General features: G+C 38.7%; 2 protein-coding genes and 1 long non-coding RNA gene across 8 annotated transcripts in view; 1 reads left to right on the forward strand and 2 right to left on the reverse strand.

The window, feature by feature from the left end:
- The first annotated feature begins 1796 nt into the window (after nt 1-1796).
- Nucleotides 1797-11868, forward strand: LOC119657257 (kelch-like protein 5). 2 transcript variants are annotated; one of them, XM_038064086.1, is made up of 8 exons: nt 1797-1977; nt 2052-2148; nt 2205-2444; nt 9512-9618; nt 9673-10333; nt 11208-11442; nt 11499-11656; nt 11728-11868. In XM_038064086.1, the coding sequence occupies exons 1-7, from the start codon at nt 1882-1884 to the stop codon at nt 11638-11640; spliced, it is 1578 nt and encodes a 525-aa protein (XP_037920014.1). In that variant the 5' UTR covers nt 1797-1881; the 3' UTR covers nt 11641-11656; nt 11728-11868. The 2 variants fall into 2 exon arrangements, with proteins under 2 accessions (XP_037920014.1, XP_037920013.1); XM_038064085.1 differs by lacking the exon at nt 11728-11868 and having other exon boundaries at nt 11499-11703.
- On the reverse strand, nt 7391-9664 carry LOC119657259. Its single transcript, XR_005250123.1, has 3 exons — nt 9527-9664; nt 9301-9324; nt 7391-9245 (listed from the first exon to the last, which is right to left on the reverse strand). It is a non-coding gene; the product is annotated as an uncharacterized LOC119657259 (long non-coding RNA).
- Nucleotides 11869-17214: 5346 nt separating the features above from the next.
- LOC119656907 (kelch-like protein 30) overlaps nt 17215-18399 on the reverse strand; it is a 50943-nt gene continuing 49758 nt past the window's right edge. The window contains exons 4-6 of one of the 5 annotated variants that reach the window (XM_038063597.1): nt 18001-18107; nt 17825-17946; nt 17226-17705 (exon numbers count right to left, since the gene is read on the reverse strand). In XM_038063597.1, coding sequence (XP_037919525.1) covers nt 17678-17705; nt 17825-17946; nt 18001-18107 — 257 coding nt within the window. In that variant the 3' untranslated portion in view covers nt 17226-17677. Of the gene's footprint in view, nt 18108-18399 lie in introns of all 5 variants that reach the window. The other 4 variants (XM_038063596.1, XM_038063595.1, XM_038063594.1 and 1 more) reach the window with 4 other exon arrangements.

Below are 18399 nucleotides of genomic sequence, written 5' to 3' on the forward strand. Positions count from 1 at the left end.
AAAGCACGTAGTCCAGAAAAAAGCAATCCTCGAAAAATATTTCTTAGAAGTTACTGTTAGTACTCTGTACCCTCCTTCAGTATCAATAGATAGATTGCAGAAACCCTTCTACCTCTTCCGCATGTTCTCTTCGATGGTAAACTTCCAGGAGGGTCTATAAAGGTTCGACTCTAAAGTTCGTGAAAGTTCCATTCGGTTCCTTAAGAGATTCCAACTTGCCCGACCTATAACTTTTAAGGACTTTGAAAAACACTGCAAGTCTTTCTTTCGCCTCCCAATTCCTCACAGTATCCTCTAAATGAGTCTCGCTTCGTTTTACGAGCCTCTTCTAGTCACGCTGTGAGTTTTGGCCACTCTTTATTCTTATTGCTTTTACAGTCGTCTGGTTGGTTTCTTGACTATTTCTCAGTTCCACCGGAGAGCCGTTTTACCGCTTTGGCCCCGGATAATAATAATAGCTGATTTGCTAAAATCAAACAGCTTGTCTCCTCTAGGATTGCATTTGCTTCTGCTTCAACGAATATTCGCATCACAACCTATTAGGATTTCAAGGTCACTTGATTCTGCATACACTACCCGATCCTTTAGTTTTTCCGGCGCCGCAGGACCCAAAAAATCATAGGATTTTATTCCCTTGCCGTATTGCAAGTTGATCGCAATTAGGAACAGGGAAACAGAATTGTCTCAGCATGGTTGCCTCTAATAATTTTGACGTCACGACACAGGCTCTCGGTCTCGAGGATCTCTCATCTAAGAAGATCTTAGTCGTCTTCAATGATCCAATACCACAGATTTTGTTAAAAAGAACCCAGAATATGTTCTGCAACTTTGTCAGCCTTGATGTCAGTAGATGGGAAGAGAATATGGCATGCTGCAAGTTAATTTGACTAACCTTTATGTTTGTAGACATAAGTGTAGTATAATGTGAAAACCGCCGCTAGCTGAAGAGTCCGCTGCGTCCAGTGTCACTGGAGTTACCTGCTTGTCCTCACCTTCCGCCGGTGGTGGAGTCACGGCCATGTCCTTATTCTTAAGGAACTCCGCCTTATTTCGCAGTGCTATCTGTTGTCGTCGGCTGGGAGTCCCCTAGGTTCACGGTTTCCGGGCTGCATGGATTTGTTTCGAGATATCGGTATTAGACCAGTTGCGTCCATAACACCAGCTTCCCTATCTTCTATTTTTTTAGTAGAGACGTAAGAAAAAGATGTTTTTTGCATCTTTGTGATTTTTCTTTAGATTTTTCGGTTGGATAGGTTTTGAGAACGAGATCTGCTGCACTTTATGACACATACATTTTGGGTCCTAACACCCTTAGCATGGGATATTTTTCACATAAATTAGATTAGATTGAAAAACATTAACTGAACCTCTTCATCTAACAGAGGAATATAAGATAAGAATATTTGCCGGATAAATGTAGCAAATGGGGACCGAAATCCAACGTTGGAAAGTAAGAATACTGAGCATAACAAACATTACATGTTAATTTGTAAGTAAATTAATTGAAAAAGATAGCTCGTGGACATCGGCCACCGATTATATAAAAATTAGTCAATCGAAAAGGTCTTTTAACTCATACCAAACACAAGATCGAATCAGGTGATGAAAGTAAATAAATGAGTTATTAAAAAAAATGGCGCCAAGAATGTTATCTTTGTGCTATATCCCTACTAAAACACAAAAAACACAGACTCGATAATATCCTTATTTATCAGAGGATCGTAAACTTCGAAAGATCCCGTAGATGGCACTAATATTTGCAAGAGATTTGGCTGATGTGACATTAGTTGATGTTTTGGTTGTTATTATTGTTTCTCGCATTGGCCCGTGTGGTCGTCGTTTCTTCCGAAAGTTTCGTCATTCTCCAAAAATTTACAAAACATGTCCACAAAAGAAAGCAGGAAGTTGGTAGTGGAAGACCCCAATTATTCGTCAAGGTATTTCAAAGCACTTGCGGAATTTAGGGAAGCGAAGCGGGTATGTAACGAAGTTCTTAGATTTCTGTTTAGCGCCCAAAACCCGCAAAGTTATGCCGACAATTTGACTTTTAGTTTACAGATATAACGCTGCAAGTTGGGGACACCGAGTTTGTTGCTCATCGAGCAGTCCTGTCAGCTGCCAGTCCTTTTTTCAACGCTATGTTCGATGGTAAGCCCAGTAAAGTGCAGTAAAGAAAGTACTTTTTCCAACGATCTCTTTTTCAGATGCCTTTGCTGAGAGCCAAAAAGAAAAGGTGAATTTGCTGCATGAAACGAACGTAGCTGTTATGTCGGCGGTCCTCGATTATATGTATTCGGGAAAGCTGACGATTGCGATAAAGGAAGCAGCTCTGCTGTTGAGAAATTTTGACTATTTCCAAATGGATGGTGTGAAAGAGGAGTGCGAGAAAGCATTGCTGAAAACAGTGAATGCGGAGAATTGCCTTGAACTGCTGCTAATGGCAGGTACAAGTGACATTTGTATGACAGTAGTTTGAAAAAATTCCGGGGAAGTCCCGGTGATGGTGCGCTGAGAATATTTAGGTTAAACCGTTTTGCGTATTAACGATCTTCAATTGGAGGTTTTACATAATAAGTGTGTATAATACGTTATCCTCTTTTGGGGATTCTACTTACCTGGTGTGTTGAAATAATCCTGTACCGGCGACTAGAATTAAAGCTAAAAACGAGTGGTAACAACGCCCCAGACAAAGCAACCTGCTTGCCAACCAAGTTCCAATTCATTAGCCACGGACCATGTAACTTAGTAAATTAAGTTCCAAGATCTTGAAGAGTAGAGGCCGTGTGGTGAACAACTATTGTTATTTTGCCATACTGAAATTCCACAAACAGTGCAACTTGGTTGCTAACCTAAGGCGGTTCCCGTAAATACCTTTTTAAGACTTTGTACGAAGCAAAACCTTATTAGAATCAGAGGCAGACATTGAATTGTCTGTCTCTGTCTGTCACACTCGATTTGCTCGTGTAGTGCATCAAATAAAAGGATTCGGTTAGTACTTTTCAAGACTGATCGTATTTTTGACATCGGGTAGAACATAGAAGAGTGAGGGCTCAAAATGTGTATCCCGAAAAATATAACAGGTCTCGTTCTTAGAACCTATCAAGCCGAAAAATCTGAAATGGTGCATCCATACGGAATCTAGCCCTCAAAATACATGCCTTTCCGATATCTCATCAACATCAACAGCACAACAACTGGTCTAGGCCTACCTTAATAAGGAACTGCCGACATCCCAGTTTTGCCAAGGTCCACCAATTCGATATCTGTAAAAGCTGTCTGGCGTACGCTATTGTTCCATCTCAGGCAGGGTCTGCCTGGTCTTCTTTTTCTATCATAGATATTGCCCTTATAGACTTTCCGGACTGGATCATGCTCAGTCATACCAATTAAATCGCCTGCCCACCGCATTTAATCCACAATACGGTCGTGGTATCAGTCGTAAATTTCATCGTTATAGAGGCTACGGAATCGTTTATTCTCATGTAGGAGGTCACAAATCCTACGGAGGATTCTTCTCTCGAACGCAGCCAACAGTACGTAATTTTTCTTGCTAAGAACCGAAGTCTCCGAAGAATACATGAGGACTGACAAGATCATTGTCTTGTACAGTAGGAGATTTGACCCTACGATGAGACGTTTCGAGCGAAACAATTTTTGTAAGCTGAAATAGGCTCTGTTGGCTGCCAACAACCGAGCGCGGATTTCATCGTCGTAGCTTTATCGGTTGTGATTTTCGACGTTAGTTAGGGGTATCAACGGTCTCAAAGTTGTAGTCTCCTATCTTTATGCTTCCCGTTTGACCAGCGCGGATTCGCTGTCCCACACCTTGAGCAGAAGTTGATGAACCGCTTGGTGTAATTGGTCGCTCCATATTTAAATAAAGTCGGATGTAACTCTATCGGTCCCTGGCGACTTATGGTTTTTAAACTGATGAATTGCGCAGACTGTTTCTTTCATGCTTGGTGGTGGCAGCATTTGTCCGTCATCTTTTATCCGCGGGACCTCCAACTCGCCGATATTCTGGTTGTTGAGCAGTTCATAAAAAAAAATCAACCCATCGCTCCAATATGCCCCTTCTGTCGGAAATCAAATTCTCTCTTTGTCTCGGCAGAATGACCATCGAGGTGTGTAAGGTTTCATCCTGCTGACTCGTTGGTAGAAATTCTGCGCCTGGTGCGATTGCTTCCTGTACTTTTTCGAGTTCACAGACTTGTTGGTTCTCCCAGGCTTCCTTTTTCCGCTCGACGGATAAGTCTCTGCGCGTGCCCGCGTCCTTTGAGAATGCAACATTACTCGGTCTGCAGCATTCGTCCGTTCCGTTACTAGCTTATATTCGTCGTTGAACCAGCAGCTGGGGTCAAGCATGTTTGTGCCCGCGTTTATGATAACGTTCTTCAGGTGATTGTGAAGACCATTTGTTGATGCTTCATCTGCAGGATTTCTGTTGACTCCGTTTTTTGCGGCATCCATTTCCCCCTTATAGGTGTTGCGGAGGGCTGTGCTGTGGATAGCTCCAGTGTTAACTCTCACCTGATTGTCAGAGGGGATTCTGGGTGCTATTGTTATTCGAACACGGAGCACAATGCCAACGAGATAGTGAACTGAGTCTATATTTGCCCCGTGTATATTTTCGTACATTCATCAAGGCTGAGAGGTGGCGGCGTTCGAAAAACTCGTGGTCAATTTGGTTGGAAGTAGTCCCACGTTTGATGTGGACCGCTACCTGCGTAAACTAGGTACTTCCAACAACCATTTCGTGAGAGCTGTTGGAGTTGGTTCAGCAGGTGTTGCCCAGGTTTTATGCTCCATCGTGGGTACCAATCTACGTTTTGCTCTGGGACCTATACTTTGACCACTGTTCCGGTATCTGCTAAAATAAAATTAATAATAGCATATTACTATATTTTAGAAATCTACCCATAAAACCCCCTTAAGTTCATTATACCAATACATACAAGTGATATTTTTATGGTGATATAAGAAGAAAATAGTTATAGAACGATGAGATTGTGTATTTCACGTGAATTTATCGCACACTAAGACGTGTATGACGCCATCATCATATAAAGTAGACACATATGGACGGCGAAGTTGAAATATGTAAACATATAGAGGAATATTTTGAATTTTTAGGTATGTACGAATGGGAAAAACGTGTATAGGATACGGATTGATGAAAACTAGGCGTCATGTGTCTCAATTTGATGTTAGTGTTGAGATAGATTTTAAACAGAGCATCGAAGACGGACTTGGCCCTGTTGATGTGTTAATGTGTCGGGCGGCTCTAAGTAGATCCATCATCGGTAAAAACACGCCTTCGAGTTGTACACATTGTTATATTCTTTCCATTAATGTAAATAGAAAGAGTGCGATGACCTGTTAGAATACTCGAAATCCGGAGGCATTTGGTCAAGATTCATTACTCGGTGGGAAAGCAGGCAGATACCATTGGCCTGGTCGATGACATAGTCAATGGAAACCTTCCCCCTCTCCTCCATAACCCTAGCGAACTTCAAATTCCTTCAATGCAGAATGTAATATTTTGTGCTGTCATTTCACTCTGATAATAACGACTATTTTCTCAGAAATGCCCTTCCTGCGTAGAGCACATACATACCTTATTGACGCTAAACTTCACGCATAACACTACAATTATCCAAATGGTGTTAATATGATCGTGGCAAGAAGATTCAGAGCATAAACTAGAAAGTTTTCGGTCGATCAGGCTTTCGAGATGTCCTTTGATGCGTGCCAGAATTATTTTATCTATAAACTTGGGGGCAGCAGCTTTCATAGGGGTCAAGTTTTATATACTTAACCTCTTGCAGTAATTCCAACTGGTCCATTATGTATTCCGAATCAACCTTTCCGTTTGACCTATATATGCTTTAATGGAAGTATGTGGCCTATCAAACCCTTTGCAACAACTGGCATCATTTTGCGTTTGCTTTAAGGAGGAAGGTCCCCATGTGAAGTTTTTTCTCAGAATTTGGACAAGTGGTGAATCAGAGGAAAGAGTACTTTTCAAAACTGATCTTATTTCTGATGTTAAGGGAGAGGCGGCTCAAAATATGTGGCCCAAAAAGTAAAACAGGACTTGTTCTTAGAACCTATTCAAACGAAAAATCTGGGAAAAAATCACAAAGATGCACACACATGCAAGCTGGGCCTCAAAATACATTCCATTCAGATATCTGCTCAAAGAAAGTCAACAATGGCATATTATCATATTTTCGTGCTATAAAAACAACATTTGGCATCAGTATATTTGGCATAAGACATAATTTTGAAAATTTTGAATAAAATCCAACCATTATTAATATAGTTGTGGAAGATGAACATTTTGTATTTCACGTGAATTGATTGGACTGTAAGGTATGACGTCATCGTCATATAAAGTTAACTCATGTGGACGATGGGTCGCTTCAGAGCATCTTACTTTTTTTTTAGCTTTTTTGATTCTACTATTGTGTATGTCGAAAACAAACAAAAAATTCTTTTGCCAATATGCCGAAAAGGATTTCTTATTCCTCGTCTCCATATTTCGAGAACCAGATGTCCTGTTCCTCATTGAGTTTAGTGACCAGAACTCATTGTAACCTTTATGGGCGGACAAGGCAGCGATAGTGGATCTAACGTTGTTAATGCGTCGAGCGGCATCCAGCCGATGCTACCATCGGCACAAACGATGCTTCCTAGATATACAAATTGATCAACGCCTTCGATGTTCTGTCTATTAATGCAGATAGGGAGAACGCGATGAGCCGTCAGACTGGGCTCAAATTCCTCTGACATTTTACCTCGATGTAGCACACAATGCAGGATTTTCGTACGAGTGGCTGCAGCAGATCTACAGAGGCAGCGATGGATAGCTGCTGGGCGACCATCAAGCCCAGCTTTACTCGATACGTAAGCGTTAGCGCCTCTCTTATTGCACACATCCAGACAACTGCTGATCGAAAAGTGGTCAGTCTGATCGTTCGTGCGGTGTCACTCATTTGAAACTCAACTGACCTTATGGCAAGCTCTGTGCTCGAACAATGCCCCATCAATGACGAGATGTTAGGAGCTGCGGAAACCTGTTCCGTTCGTCAACTTTAAGAAGCCTTTTCTGAACTGCGTGCTCATAGAAAGTATCCTTTTCTACTATATCCAAAATCTCCATTGGTGCATGCGCAATTGTAAAGAAAACACGGCATAACTAGTCCCAATTTAGATATATAAAAAAAAACAAAAAATTATTTTAATCTACATCAGTGTAGCTAAAGGGGGAACGACATATGGGATTTGAGATATATTGATTTTTAAAGAATTCGCAAGTGTTTGTTTACAGTTGCTCAGTTTTCACAAAAAAAAAAAAAAACAAAGACTTTGACCGGTTATTAAAAATAGTTGTAATCAGAAATTCCCTATGTCATTCTCTTCGAAATGTTTCTTCTTCTTTGTTGTGAAGATGTGCTTAAATTTTCAAGTAGAAATATTGAAAATTGTTCAAGTTATGCTGGCATTTTAAGAAATCGTGTTATGAGAAAGATGCATTTAAAATTTTGACACGTTTTATTGACATGAACGAGGCGAGGTCAAAGTATTTTTTAAGCCAATAAAAACAAGTCGGGAAACCAGAAGCTTGGCGCTGTTCTTTGTTTTTCCCAGCAAATGTCAAAACTAAGACTGGCATCGAAAAGTACAAACCTTTCATTTGATATCCAACATGAATATATTCGGTGAAAAAATACTCTCCTCATTTGCATGCATAAAGACCCCCTCCTCATTTTAATTGAACGTAGAAAGACATTACTCACTCCATGTTTGGGCGTTCACAGTTGCCACCTTTTCGCCAAATTTCGTGTCAATCGGTATAGTCGTTTCTGAGAAAAGTACATGTGACAGACGGACATGGAACAGGTTTTAATAAGGTTTCCGTAGAAATTCTACAGTGGTGTTACCCCTTACCCTGGACCGAAATGATCCAGTCAGAAACTGACTGCCAGCACAAGAGAGCACTATAAGAATTCGCGTGTACTATCACTTGGCATTCCAGAGTACAAAAGCACATTGCCGCAAAAGGGAGAGGAGTTCTCTCCATAGTTCCACCATCTTAATTCGCTTAGGCCCAGAATGTCCGACTTATATCGCTGGAGTTCTCACTCGAGTTGGAGAAAGTGAGCATTCGGGAGATCCACGATATCGTTGTCGAAGAGCATTCACAAATTTCATAAGCCTTTTCGCTAGCCAAAGGTCATAGTCGCCTATCTGAGGCGTAGTTGATGTTTCGGTAGCAGTATAATTTCAAAGTTTGCAAGTTGCTAGTCCACAAATTTCTATCTCTTTTAGTCACCTTTTAGGAACTTTCCACGTGTTCTTTGTTGCGTTTGTGGATTATTTTCGCTATTATTTTTACGGCACCAGGGAGCATGTAAATCCCCTTCCAGTTGTCATATTTAAGCAGGTATGGCCTTTCGAGATTTTAACAATAATACCGTTCTTCTACTCTTTTGGAAAGAATCTCAAATTCTTAGGATTTCGTGCACTGATAAACTGCTTTTTCCATACTTCAATGCAGTACATGTCGATTGTGCAGTACCTTATCTTATGTTTCAAGATTGGCCAGATAGATTAATCCAGCGGGCTCAAATTTAGTAAATTAGGAGGCCAGGACAAAGATGAAATGTGTGCCGTAAGGAATCTAGCCAAATAAAGAGGAACCCAGTCTTGTTGCAGAACAAAACTATCTCTGCGAAAACATAGTGACTACGGTTCCAGAACATCTCCTAAAATAGTTTTTTTAATTTTGACACTCTTACTAACACAAACTAATTGTTTTTCCTGCAGCACAATTGCATGCCCACGCCATTACTGAAGTTGGAAAGTGTCTACAGGTGATAGTTTTTACAACACACTACTTCTTCTCAACTTTTTAATAAGCTGGCGTTGATTTTGACGATTATGAGCACCTTCAGTAGTGAAAATCTTTCCGTTTGTGAAGAAGTCGTTGAGTGCAACCCTTGACGACCAAACGGAGCATTGTCGCACTGTTCGTAGCCATTTACGGTTTATTATATTATATCAGTGGTTATTTTTCTCATTAACCGTTGGCGATTACGAGGTAATTTACATTTGAGCTTATAACCGCTTTCGGAGTTGCGTCGTTTGGTGGGCGGCCGCTTCGGGGCGATCTGGGACAACTCCTAATTCCTGGTAACACTTTTCAGTTGTGTAAATCGTCATTTGGCGGTACCATATCTCTAGTAAAAACTGAATTAGTCAACTCTTTTATGCAATTCAAGAATTGCGACTCACTCTTTATCATTCTTCATAGTTTAACTACAAATAAAAAAGTCATATTAAAAAAATATGTAATCGATACAAAATTAGGCGTAGAATCTAAAATGAATAACATTTTCAAAAATATATGAGAACGAAGCAGTTAATCCAATTTGAAAACTTATAACAGAACTTTTTAAGCATTTCGAATATTGGGAGAATGTATAGAGTTAACTTCTAATTTCAGATGAAATTTCTTTACCTGGTTTACATGAGACAGCCGCTGATTTCGTTCTAAGAAACTTCAAAGAGTTTTGTAACTCAGATGAAATAAACCATTTAACAATCAGACAGGTAAATATCGCTATTTAAGATTGCTTTTTTTATTGTTTTCGTGTTGCTTTTTAGCTTGAAACAATTCTGAATATAGGAAATGTACGACACCCGGACACAACATATAAAATTATAATATCTTGGATAAGATTCGACGAAACCAATCGAAATTCCTATATTCATAATCTATTGTCGAAATATGTGAAAGCTACAAACTTATCTGAAGACCTAATAGTTCAAAAAGTGCCAAAATATATTATAAATGACGACTTTATTGCAAATCACGAAGGCGGGGTGCAATGGCTACTTGAATCGTTTTTCAATTTGAAACACTCGAATCTCTACATCTTTTCAACGAAGACTGAGTGTCCTGTTTACTCGTTCAATCCTAAGGCTGCAAGCTTGCATCAAATTGCGAAGCAACCACTTTTAGACAATTTTTCTGCTGTGAAATATAAGGACTCGATATATGTTGTTGGTGGACAAGCTAACGATGAATTCACGGATGATGGTACAAAATATGATATAAAGAAAAAACTATGGACCAATATAAATTGCCCGATTAGAAAAAATCAGTGTGGGCTTTGCGTTGCGGATGATAAAATGTACATTGTCGGAGGATGGATTGACCAGATATCATATAATACTGTTTCATCTTTTGACTTTGAAAGGAATGAAATTTTAACGCTTCCAAATATCGAGTTTGAAAGATATTCGCCGGGTGTAACCTACTATAGTAAGTATAATTTAGGTTCTAATTCAAAATGTAGGATTTTTTATTTTTACTCCCGACTTTGCGCTTTTAATTAGATGGAGTAGGAATCGGAATTTTGCCTATTGTCCCAAGCTAGATGTTGATTTGGTTATTGCAAGAGGAATCAGACCTTAAAGTAGTTTACTCTTCGTCGATCAAATGTTCAAAATCCTACTTAATATAAAATATACAGACGACTATGGCTTCGTTCTGGGCAGAGATAGCGTCTGATAAATTGCTTTTGCCCTGGACGAAACCGTAATTTTTACCAGAAATCAATCGGAAGTTATAATTCGAGCTTTCAGATCCTTGTTTTCATTCGTTCGACCCCACATTTCATACTGAGCTAGTTTTTATGGTATCCATTTGAAATGTGGCTGAAAACTTAATAGCATCTACGAAATAAAAACCTCTGTTGAAGGAGACCTGAAACTTGTTTAACTTTCCCACTGTACGACAGCGCGGTCATGCGCACAGTCGAAAAGGCTATGAGCATAGATTGTAACTATTGATCAATGATTTCTTCTGTAGTCAATGCCTCAAATCTCTGTCTATTAATCATTATTTTACAACAAACAGAAAATATTTCAAATGAGTTCCCAGTCCGGTGAATGTTAAATAAAAGTTGATTGCTTCTGGTTCCTTTCCTACCTACCCCTAAGAAGCCAAGATGTTTCTCGACCATTCAGATCGCAGTGATCCTTACATGTTTACAACTAAACTTAATATGCCTCTGGCCGTTTCGATTAACGGATAGAATTTTTCAAGGCAATATCTGTTCATCTTTTGCTTCAACCTGTATATAGCCACTTAACTTTTGATAAAGGTTACAATTAATGTCACTTTTATTTTTCAGACTCATCTATATATGTATTCGGGGGTCATAGTGTACTTACAGATGATGTTTGCATGTCCTTTGTTGAACGTTACGATCCAAGGGAAGGCAAGTGGGCGCATGCTGGAACGATAGACAACTTCGACATAGGTTGCACCTGCGCTTTAGTTTCGAATTCGATTTATTGGAAAGATTGGAATGCTTCTCTGCAATATTTCGATCCACGGTGTCAACTGTCTGAACTTGTGCAAGAATTGTACGGTTGGTTGTTTTCTACGTTTTTATATCATATTTATCCTTTGTATTTTACAGTACGGGATTTGGTACCATCACTTCTTTCGAGAATAGCTTATACCTTGCTAATGAAGAAGGAATTTCTCAGCTGAATTCAGACGATGAGCAATGCACAGTACTATTTATGAGCTCATTCAAGTCGCCTTTTATTATCGCCTAAAGCATTAAGTAAACAAGTTAAGAATTTGCACTTTTTAAATAGATTTTACACTAAAATGATTAATGTTGTTTTTTATTTAACAAATAGAAGCTAAGCCCGTAACGGTTTCCAGGAAATGTTTCACTATATACGTTGACCGCAATCAGCCTATATCTTGCTGCAATAATACATTGTTGTAATCGCAAGAACCGCTAGCTAGCGGAAATATTAGATGACAACGGAAAGAATGAATCGATAAACGGTTACGATTGTAAAGTGTACGATGCCAATAATGTAGTTTATAACCAGGACCTGGACGGAACATAAATAAACAAATGAAGTGAGAAAATTCTCGCACTCCAAGCCACAATTTCTTAGGATTACCCGAATCCATCCAGAATTGATCGATACGATATATTAGCTGTCGAGAAGAAGTTTCAACTAAGATTCAAGCCGAACTTATAGCTAAATGAGGAATTGCCAATCCGATGACCCACATGTACCCAAGTTGAAAGATTTTATCATAACGTAACTGCCGCTTGGTTTTCTAGTAAATTGATTGCTATTTTCGGATGAAGAAATGTAAATTCAGCAAGCACTAAAAGAGTCGTTGATTTAATATCGTGGAATCAATTCACCTCTGAATGAGTACGAAGAAGGTTTTAGTTAGTTTTTAGGTGATTGCCTTCCAGAAGTCTCTGGATCTACGGGGCTTTGCGACTATATGCTGAAAGGTATTACCGTCCGAGCTTCTGCGAAATGCCTTTCCCTACCTTCGTGTGTGAAACGGCAATCTCCTCGTTCATTTAATTTAAAAATTTAATATCCTTTCTTCTTCGTCGGGATGTAGTGATAGGTGAGATAAAGCTTTGATGGAATATAGAGGCAGTCGCCCAAATGTGATATTCTATCCTCAATGATTCATCCTCGCTTTGTTTTCGGGTTCCAAATGAAGATTAAATTCTCGCGACGGGGAGAGATTATTTTGTTAAGTTTCATTTTCCTTTTTTTATTTTCATTTCGGGCAATCATTCATTTTTTCAGTTTAGTTATATTATTTTTATTTATCTTTTAATATTATTTAAGCTTTTTTTATTTTGGTCATCATTATGATTTAAGGACTTCCTTCCCCCCTCCCCCCCTCCTCTCTAGCCTCCGCAAAACTCTCACTAATAAAGGGGAGTCCTCCAATAGAATGGCTTAAGGAAGCTAAGGCATGGTGGGAACCTCTAAGGCCATGTTTCACTATACATCTGAGACAGGGGAAACATCGACCGAGGATGTGATCGGACCGCTCGCATGATATTTCGATAGGCTCGAGCGAATCCCCCTGTTTAATTTTCAAGATCCGGTGGCATTGGTAAAGCACATGTGAGGGATCGAAGTGATCAAAGGACCTACTAATTGATCCCACATCGTCATATTCTGTGAAAAAAAAATTGCGCCCCCCTTTCGCATGTCTGGGGAGCCAACCTTCAACTCAGCACAAAATGGCGCCACTTGCTATATGTAAAGGGATTCAAAGACCACATGTTCTCACCAAATTTCGTGACAATCGATTTAGCCGTTTCCGAATAAATCGGGTGTAATAAACATACAGACGAACAGGCAAACATCGAATCGATTCTAATAAAATTTTGTTTCACACAAAATCTTGAAAATGCCGGAGAAGTAGAATGGAATTTTAATATTTCACTCGAATTTCAATTATTCCCGTAAATTATGACGACAGCATCTTATTTGGATGGCTTGAGATGCAGTGAATTCGCACGAAATTGATAAGTTTCAATTGCTAGAAATTTGACATTAATCGTCGGATTTCTATAAAACTTGCAAAGTGTATGCATGATACTATGCTAGTGCGAAATTTAGTACTCCTAGGATGAACTTAAGGGGAGTTTTTCAGTCAATTTAAAACGTTGGTAATATACTATTGGTAAATTTGAGCAGTTATCAGAATGGAACATATTTCGAGATCTACATTTCATGTAAACACACCGCCCCGAGTTTTTCCAGATTTTTTGGTTGGGTCATTTTCGAAAATGAGTCCTGTCTCACTTTAAGTGTTACATTTTGATTGATTTTGCAATACCAGCTTCAATACTAATCGAAACCTTTCATTTGATACACCACAGGACTATAACCGGTGATAAACATGTTTACATCCCCCCTTGCTACTGGGATTTCATAGTTCCCGTATGTCCCTCAAATTTCATTTGGATCGGCTTAGCTGTTTTGGAGAAAAGTGCGTGTGACAGACAGACAATGAATCGAGTTCAATAAGGTTTTGTTTTCCATAAAACTTTAGAAAGAGCTGGTGAGAAGTAGATTTTTCATAAATGGAATTTTAATATTTCACTCGAATGTCAATTATGCCACCATTTTATGTACATGATTTGAGCGGGTTATCCTGTGTGTCGGATCCGAGGAATCAATTTTTTGGCATCAATTTTATCCAAATATAGTGCAGAATATTTGGCCAAAGTGGGTTTTCGATATTCCGAACCTTTCGGAAATTACAGTGTTAAACTGGTAAAATATCATATGTGAGGTTGATGTCGATTGCCGACAAGCGACGTTTGCATGAAAAAAACGAGAATTGAAGCTAAGACTTTACATGTGTTTTTTGAAAATCCAAAAGATTGATGAACTAGGTATAGCAAATTAATGAATGGTCAGTTAAGGTTTTATGGTTAATAATCACATTGCAATTTTTGACTGCGTTTTTCTCGAAACTGCATGCTCAAAATCGGATGCCACCATAGTCCAAAATGATGAATTTTCAAATTTTCACGACTTATTCAGAACATATTTCTGCGGTTCGCCAACTAGGATAATTGTGACTCATCGGGCCCTTTCCAAGGTTTCACACACACTTTTCTCAGAAACGACTATACCCATTGACCCGAATTTTATGAGAAGGTGGGAACTGTGGATGCCCACACATGCAGTAAGTTACATCTTTCTACATTGAGTTTAAGGGGGAGTCCTCATACATGCAAAAGGGAGTGTGTAAATTTTTTTTACCGAATGTAGTCATGTTGAGTATCAAATGAAAATTAGTTTGCGAAGCCGTTTTGACATTTGTTCGCAAGACGAGGAGTGCGGGGGATCGAAAGTGATGATTTCTTTAACAAACCCATTCTCATAAACAACCCAATTGAAAAATCTGAAAAAAATCATGAAGCTGCTTCTATACATGCTAAATATACATATACATTACATGTTGCGTACAAATGGGATATTTCAAATTTATATATATATATGGGTGCTTACAGAAGAAACACACAAAACCTTACATACCTGAAGCATCTAGCTTCCGTTTTCCCGACTTGTTTTATACATTAAAGAAAAAGAAGGGGTACAAAAATTCGCACAAACTTGGTAACTTGATTTGATACCCACATGACTACATTCAGTGAAAAATATTTTACATCCCCTCTTTCCATGTGTGCAGAGCCCCCCTTTAAATTGCACGGAAATTTGTATCACTCACGCGTGGTATTCCAAAGTTGCCATATGTCCACGAAATATTCGTCATTAATATTGAAAACTCCAGTGGGCAGGCGTATGGACGTCAAAGGCATGCAGGAAGCTAAACGACCATCTGGGAAACCTCGAAACAGGGTACTCAGTAGACTCAAAATTGGAGGACGCTGCCGCTTGACGGGGAAGAATAGAGACACAGACATCGCGAGGCCCAGGACCAAAATCGAACTGTCTTGTCATAGAAGAAGATAAAGTATACAGAAGTAAAAAAAATTATGGAAAAGGTCAGGTTGGTCAAACAATTGTCATAACCACCCAAGGGAAAAAGTTAATATAATTACAAACAGGATGTACAAGGATGGGTGATGACGAGGTGATGGTGTCATTCGATGTGAAGGCATCGTTTCCCAACACACCAGTGAAAGAGTCAATTTTCGAACTCGAGAAATGGCTGAGCCAGTTTGGATTTGGCCCGGAATGGAGTAGAAAAGTTCATATCTATGCAAACCTTGCCAGGCTCTGCATGAACGAAAACTACTTTACAGTTCAGGACAGATTCTACAAAACTACTTCTGGAGTAGCGATGGGGAACCCCATCTCGCCGTTACTCACTGAAAGGTTCATGTCATCAATCGAAGAAGAAATTGAATCAAGGGGAATAATGCCTAAAGTATGGCTTAGGTATGTAGACGACGTATTTGCGATTGGTAGAAGAGAAGATATAGACATGGTCATCTCCTCTATAAACAAAATTCATCATAAAATAGAGTTTACACTAGAGGTAGAAAAGGATGGGGTTCTACCCTTCCTGGATCTAAATATCGTCGACTCTAACGGGAAGCTCAAATTCGAGATATACCGTAAGCCTACAGCAATGCATAAAACGGTACCGGTAACTTCGCATCACACATTTTCCCAAGAAATGGCTGCCTATAATTGCATGATTCACTGACTGATCACATACCCTCTTTCAGAATACGGTTTCAATAAGGAACGACAATATATTATTGACACCGCTATTGAGAATGGGTATAATCCTCAGACTATTGACAAATTGATTGGAAGGAAAGTCAAGCAACACAATAGGCAGGCCTATACAACACTATTTTCGCAGCAGAAGCAGGTAACCACCAGACGAATAAGTATCCCATATTCCTACCTATTTAACATCAGAAATTGGGTTAAAAAAGTACCAACTGGAAGTCGTAGGTTCGAGTCGATCGTTCACCTTGCGGAATTTACTGGGAAGCGTCAAGGATCCTTTGACAGCGGTGGAAAAAAGCGGGATTTACCGAATAACGTGTAGCGACTGTATTAAAATATACATAGGACGGACGAAACGCCTGATAACGACTAGATTTAATGAACATATCAAGGAAGCGGTAAGTAGTGTTCGGAAACAAAAGTCGTGCATAAGATCATCAGTGGCAGCGCACATAGTCGAAGAAGCCCATACCATTCAACGCGAAAACCTTGAACTCTTGCGGCATACAAACCGAACAACAACCTTGGACCCTTGGGAAAGTCTAGAAATTTTGAGAGAAGACGCGACGCGGTTATTAAATACAGATTCCGGTAATTGCCCCTCAAAATTAATAAGACTTGCCGCGGTAATTAATAGATAATTAGGTTAATAATTTAATGTTTTTGTTTCTGTTAAAAAGTAATTTAGGTAATTAGTGTTTTTAGTATAAATAGAACCGTAGAATCGCAATTGTTTTCAGTAGCTTTGTACTGATGAAGGAACTAAGTTGCTCCCAAAATATATATATACATAATAAAATAAAATTGTAGTTTGGAGTAAGCTACTGGTCCGTCCGTAAATTACTTTTTCCGTCGCTAGGCAATCATTCTGTATTCTTTTACGGGAACAATTATGAATTGAATTTTCCGCTTTTGAAGAACCTTGTAAAAACTACTGTATTTATACCGTGATAAAGACTATTACCAATCAGTACTGGGATTTTTCTCTCCACCATACTGTACTAGTATATGTAGCTTGAGATGTTCAGTGCTTCTGGCAGCTTCACCAGAACAAAGAAAGTAAAGGCTTTTGTCACTGATGAAAAAATCATTTATTTCATTCTAATATCTTCTTTATATACAATTTTCCTTAACCTAAAATTTAAATATGAGTACAAGAAATGATGTGAAATTAACAATTTTACAATTACTGTCTTTTTCTGCTCTTTTCATTGTTTGCGAACAACTACTACATAAAATTTTAAGGATAAAATAACGGAAAATTGATCGTTTCAGACCTATAGGACAGCTTTCAGAAATCACAAATTTATCAACGAAAAAGCCAAACTAATAAATATTTATTAATAATCTGTTGTTGTAGTTTCTTACACAATCAACGAACTTTTGTGTAATTTAGAATTTAGCAGTATTCTGCGCTGAGGATACTGTTGTCTTAAGATCCTAGTGATATTAATCTTATGATACGGCCTAGCGTTCTTGTAAATGGGGCAAAATATGATTACCTAATGGTCCTCTGGCAAAAACATCGATTTGCTGAGCGGCAAGGCAGTAACTAGTTTCGCGACTCATTTCATTTAGATTGGATTCATACGAAAGTCAGATCAAAGGTAGTCCTGTAGTTATGAAATGCATTATATATTATCGGAAAGCACCTTTACATGCTAAAGTAGAATATGTTGATGTTGGAGAAGACATACGCCGAACACCTGTTAATTTTTGGACGTCTACATACTTTTGTGTGAGACTAAACATGTGCTGCTGACGGTTAGAGTCATCATCCTTTATCCATTCAATGATGGTTACCAATGTGTTTTTTACTTGGGATTTGTGAACAATCTCAAGAATCACCTCCAACTGAAAAGAAAATGTAGCTGTGAATCGAAGATTTCCCATTTTATTTCGAAGTACGTCTTCTATAGAAAGCGTTTTTATATCCGTTGAATTCAGGATACTGGAATAATTAGATGATAATGTTGAAGCAGCTTTTGTCCTCACATCTAATAGCTGATGTTTGTCTGAAATGATATATGTAGGAGAACGTAGAAGAAATGAATGATATAATTATTTACTGCTAGTGCGGCTAGCAGAAACATGAAAAAATTTGAAATTATTTGTCTTTATCTTATACCAGTCTAATTCGAGATGAAAATATCGTAACAACTACTGCATTGAATAAAGATGCAAAACGGCACGTTTGAAAGCGAAAAAGTAGAAAATAATCAATATAAAATAATTAACCACCAAATATAGGGGTAAATATAAGAAGCACACAATTTCGAAAAATATTTGAATGAAATCAATGAAACG

This window comes from Hermetia illucens, chromosome 5, assembly GCF_905115235.1.
Source record: "Hermetia illucens chromosome 5, iHerIll2.2.curated.20191125, whole genome shotgun sequence".
NCBI lineage: Eukaryota > Metazoa > Arthropoda > Insecta > Diptera > Stratiomyidae > Hermetia > Hermetia illucens.

Excerpts from the sequence above, each read along its gene's own strand:
- LOC119657257 (XM_038064086.1), top strand. The coding sequence starts at position 1,882 with ATGTCCACAAAAGAAAGCAGGAAGTTGGTAGTGGAAGACCCCAATTAT. Across the intron at positions 10,334-11,207 it reads GCCGGGTGTAACCTACTATA|ACTCATCTATATATGTATTC; the intron begins GTAAGTATAATT and ends TTTATTTTTCAG. Across the intron at positions 11,443-11,498 it reads TCTGAACTTGTGCAAGAATT|TACGGGATTTGGTACCATCA; the intron begins GTACGGTTGGTT and ends TGTATTTTACAG.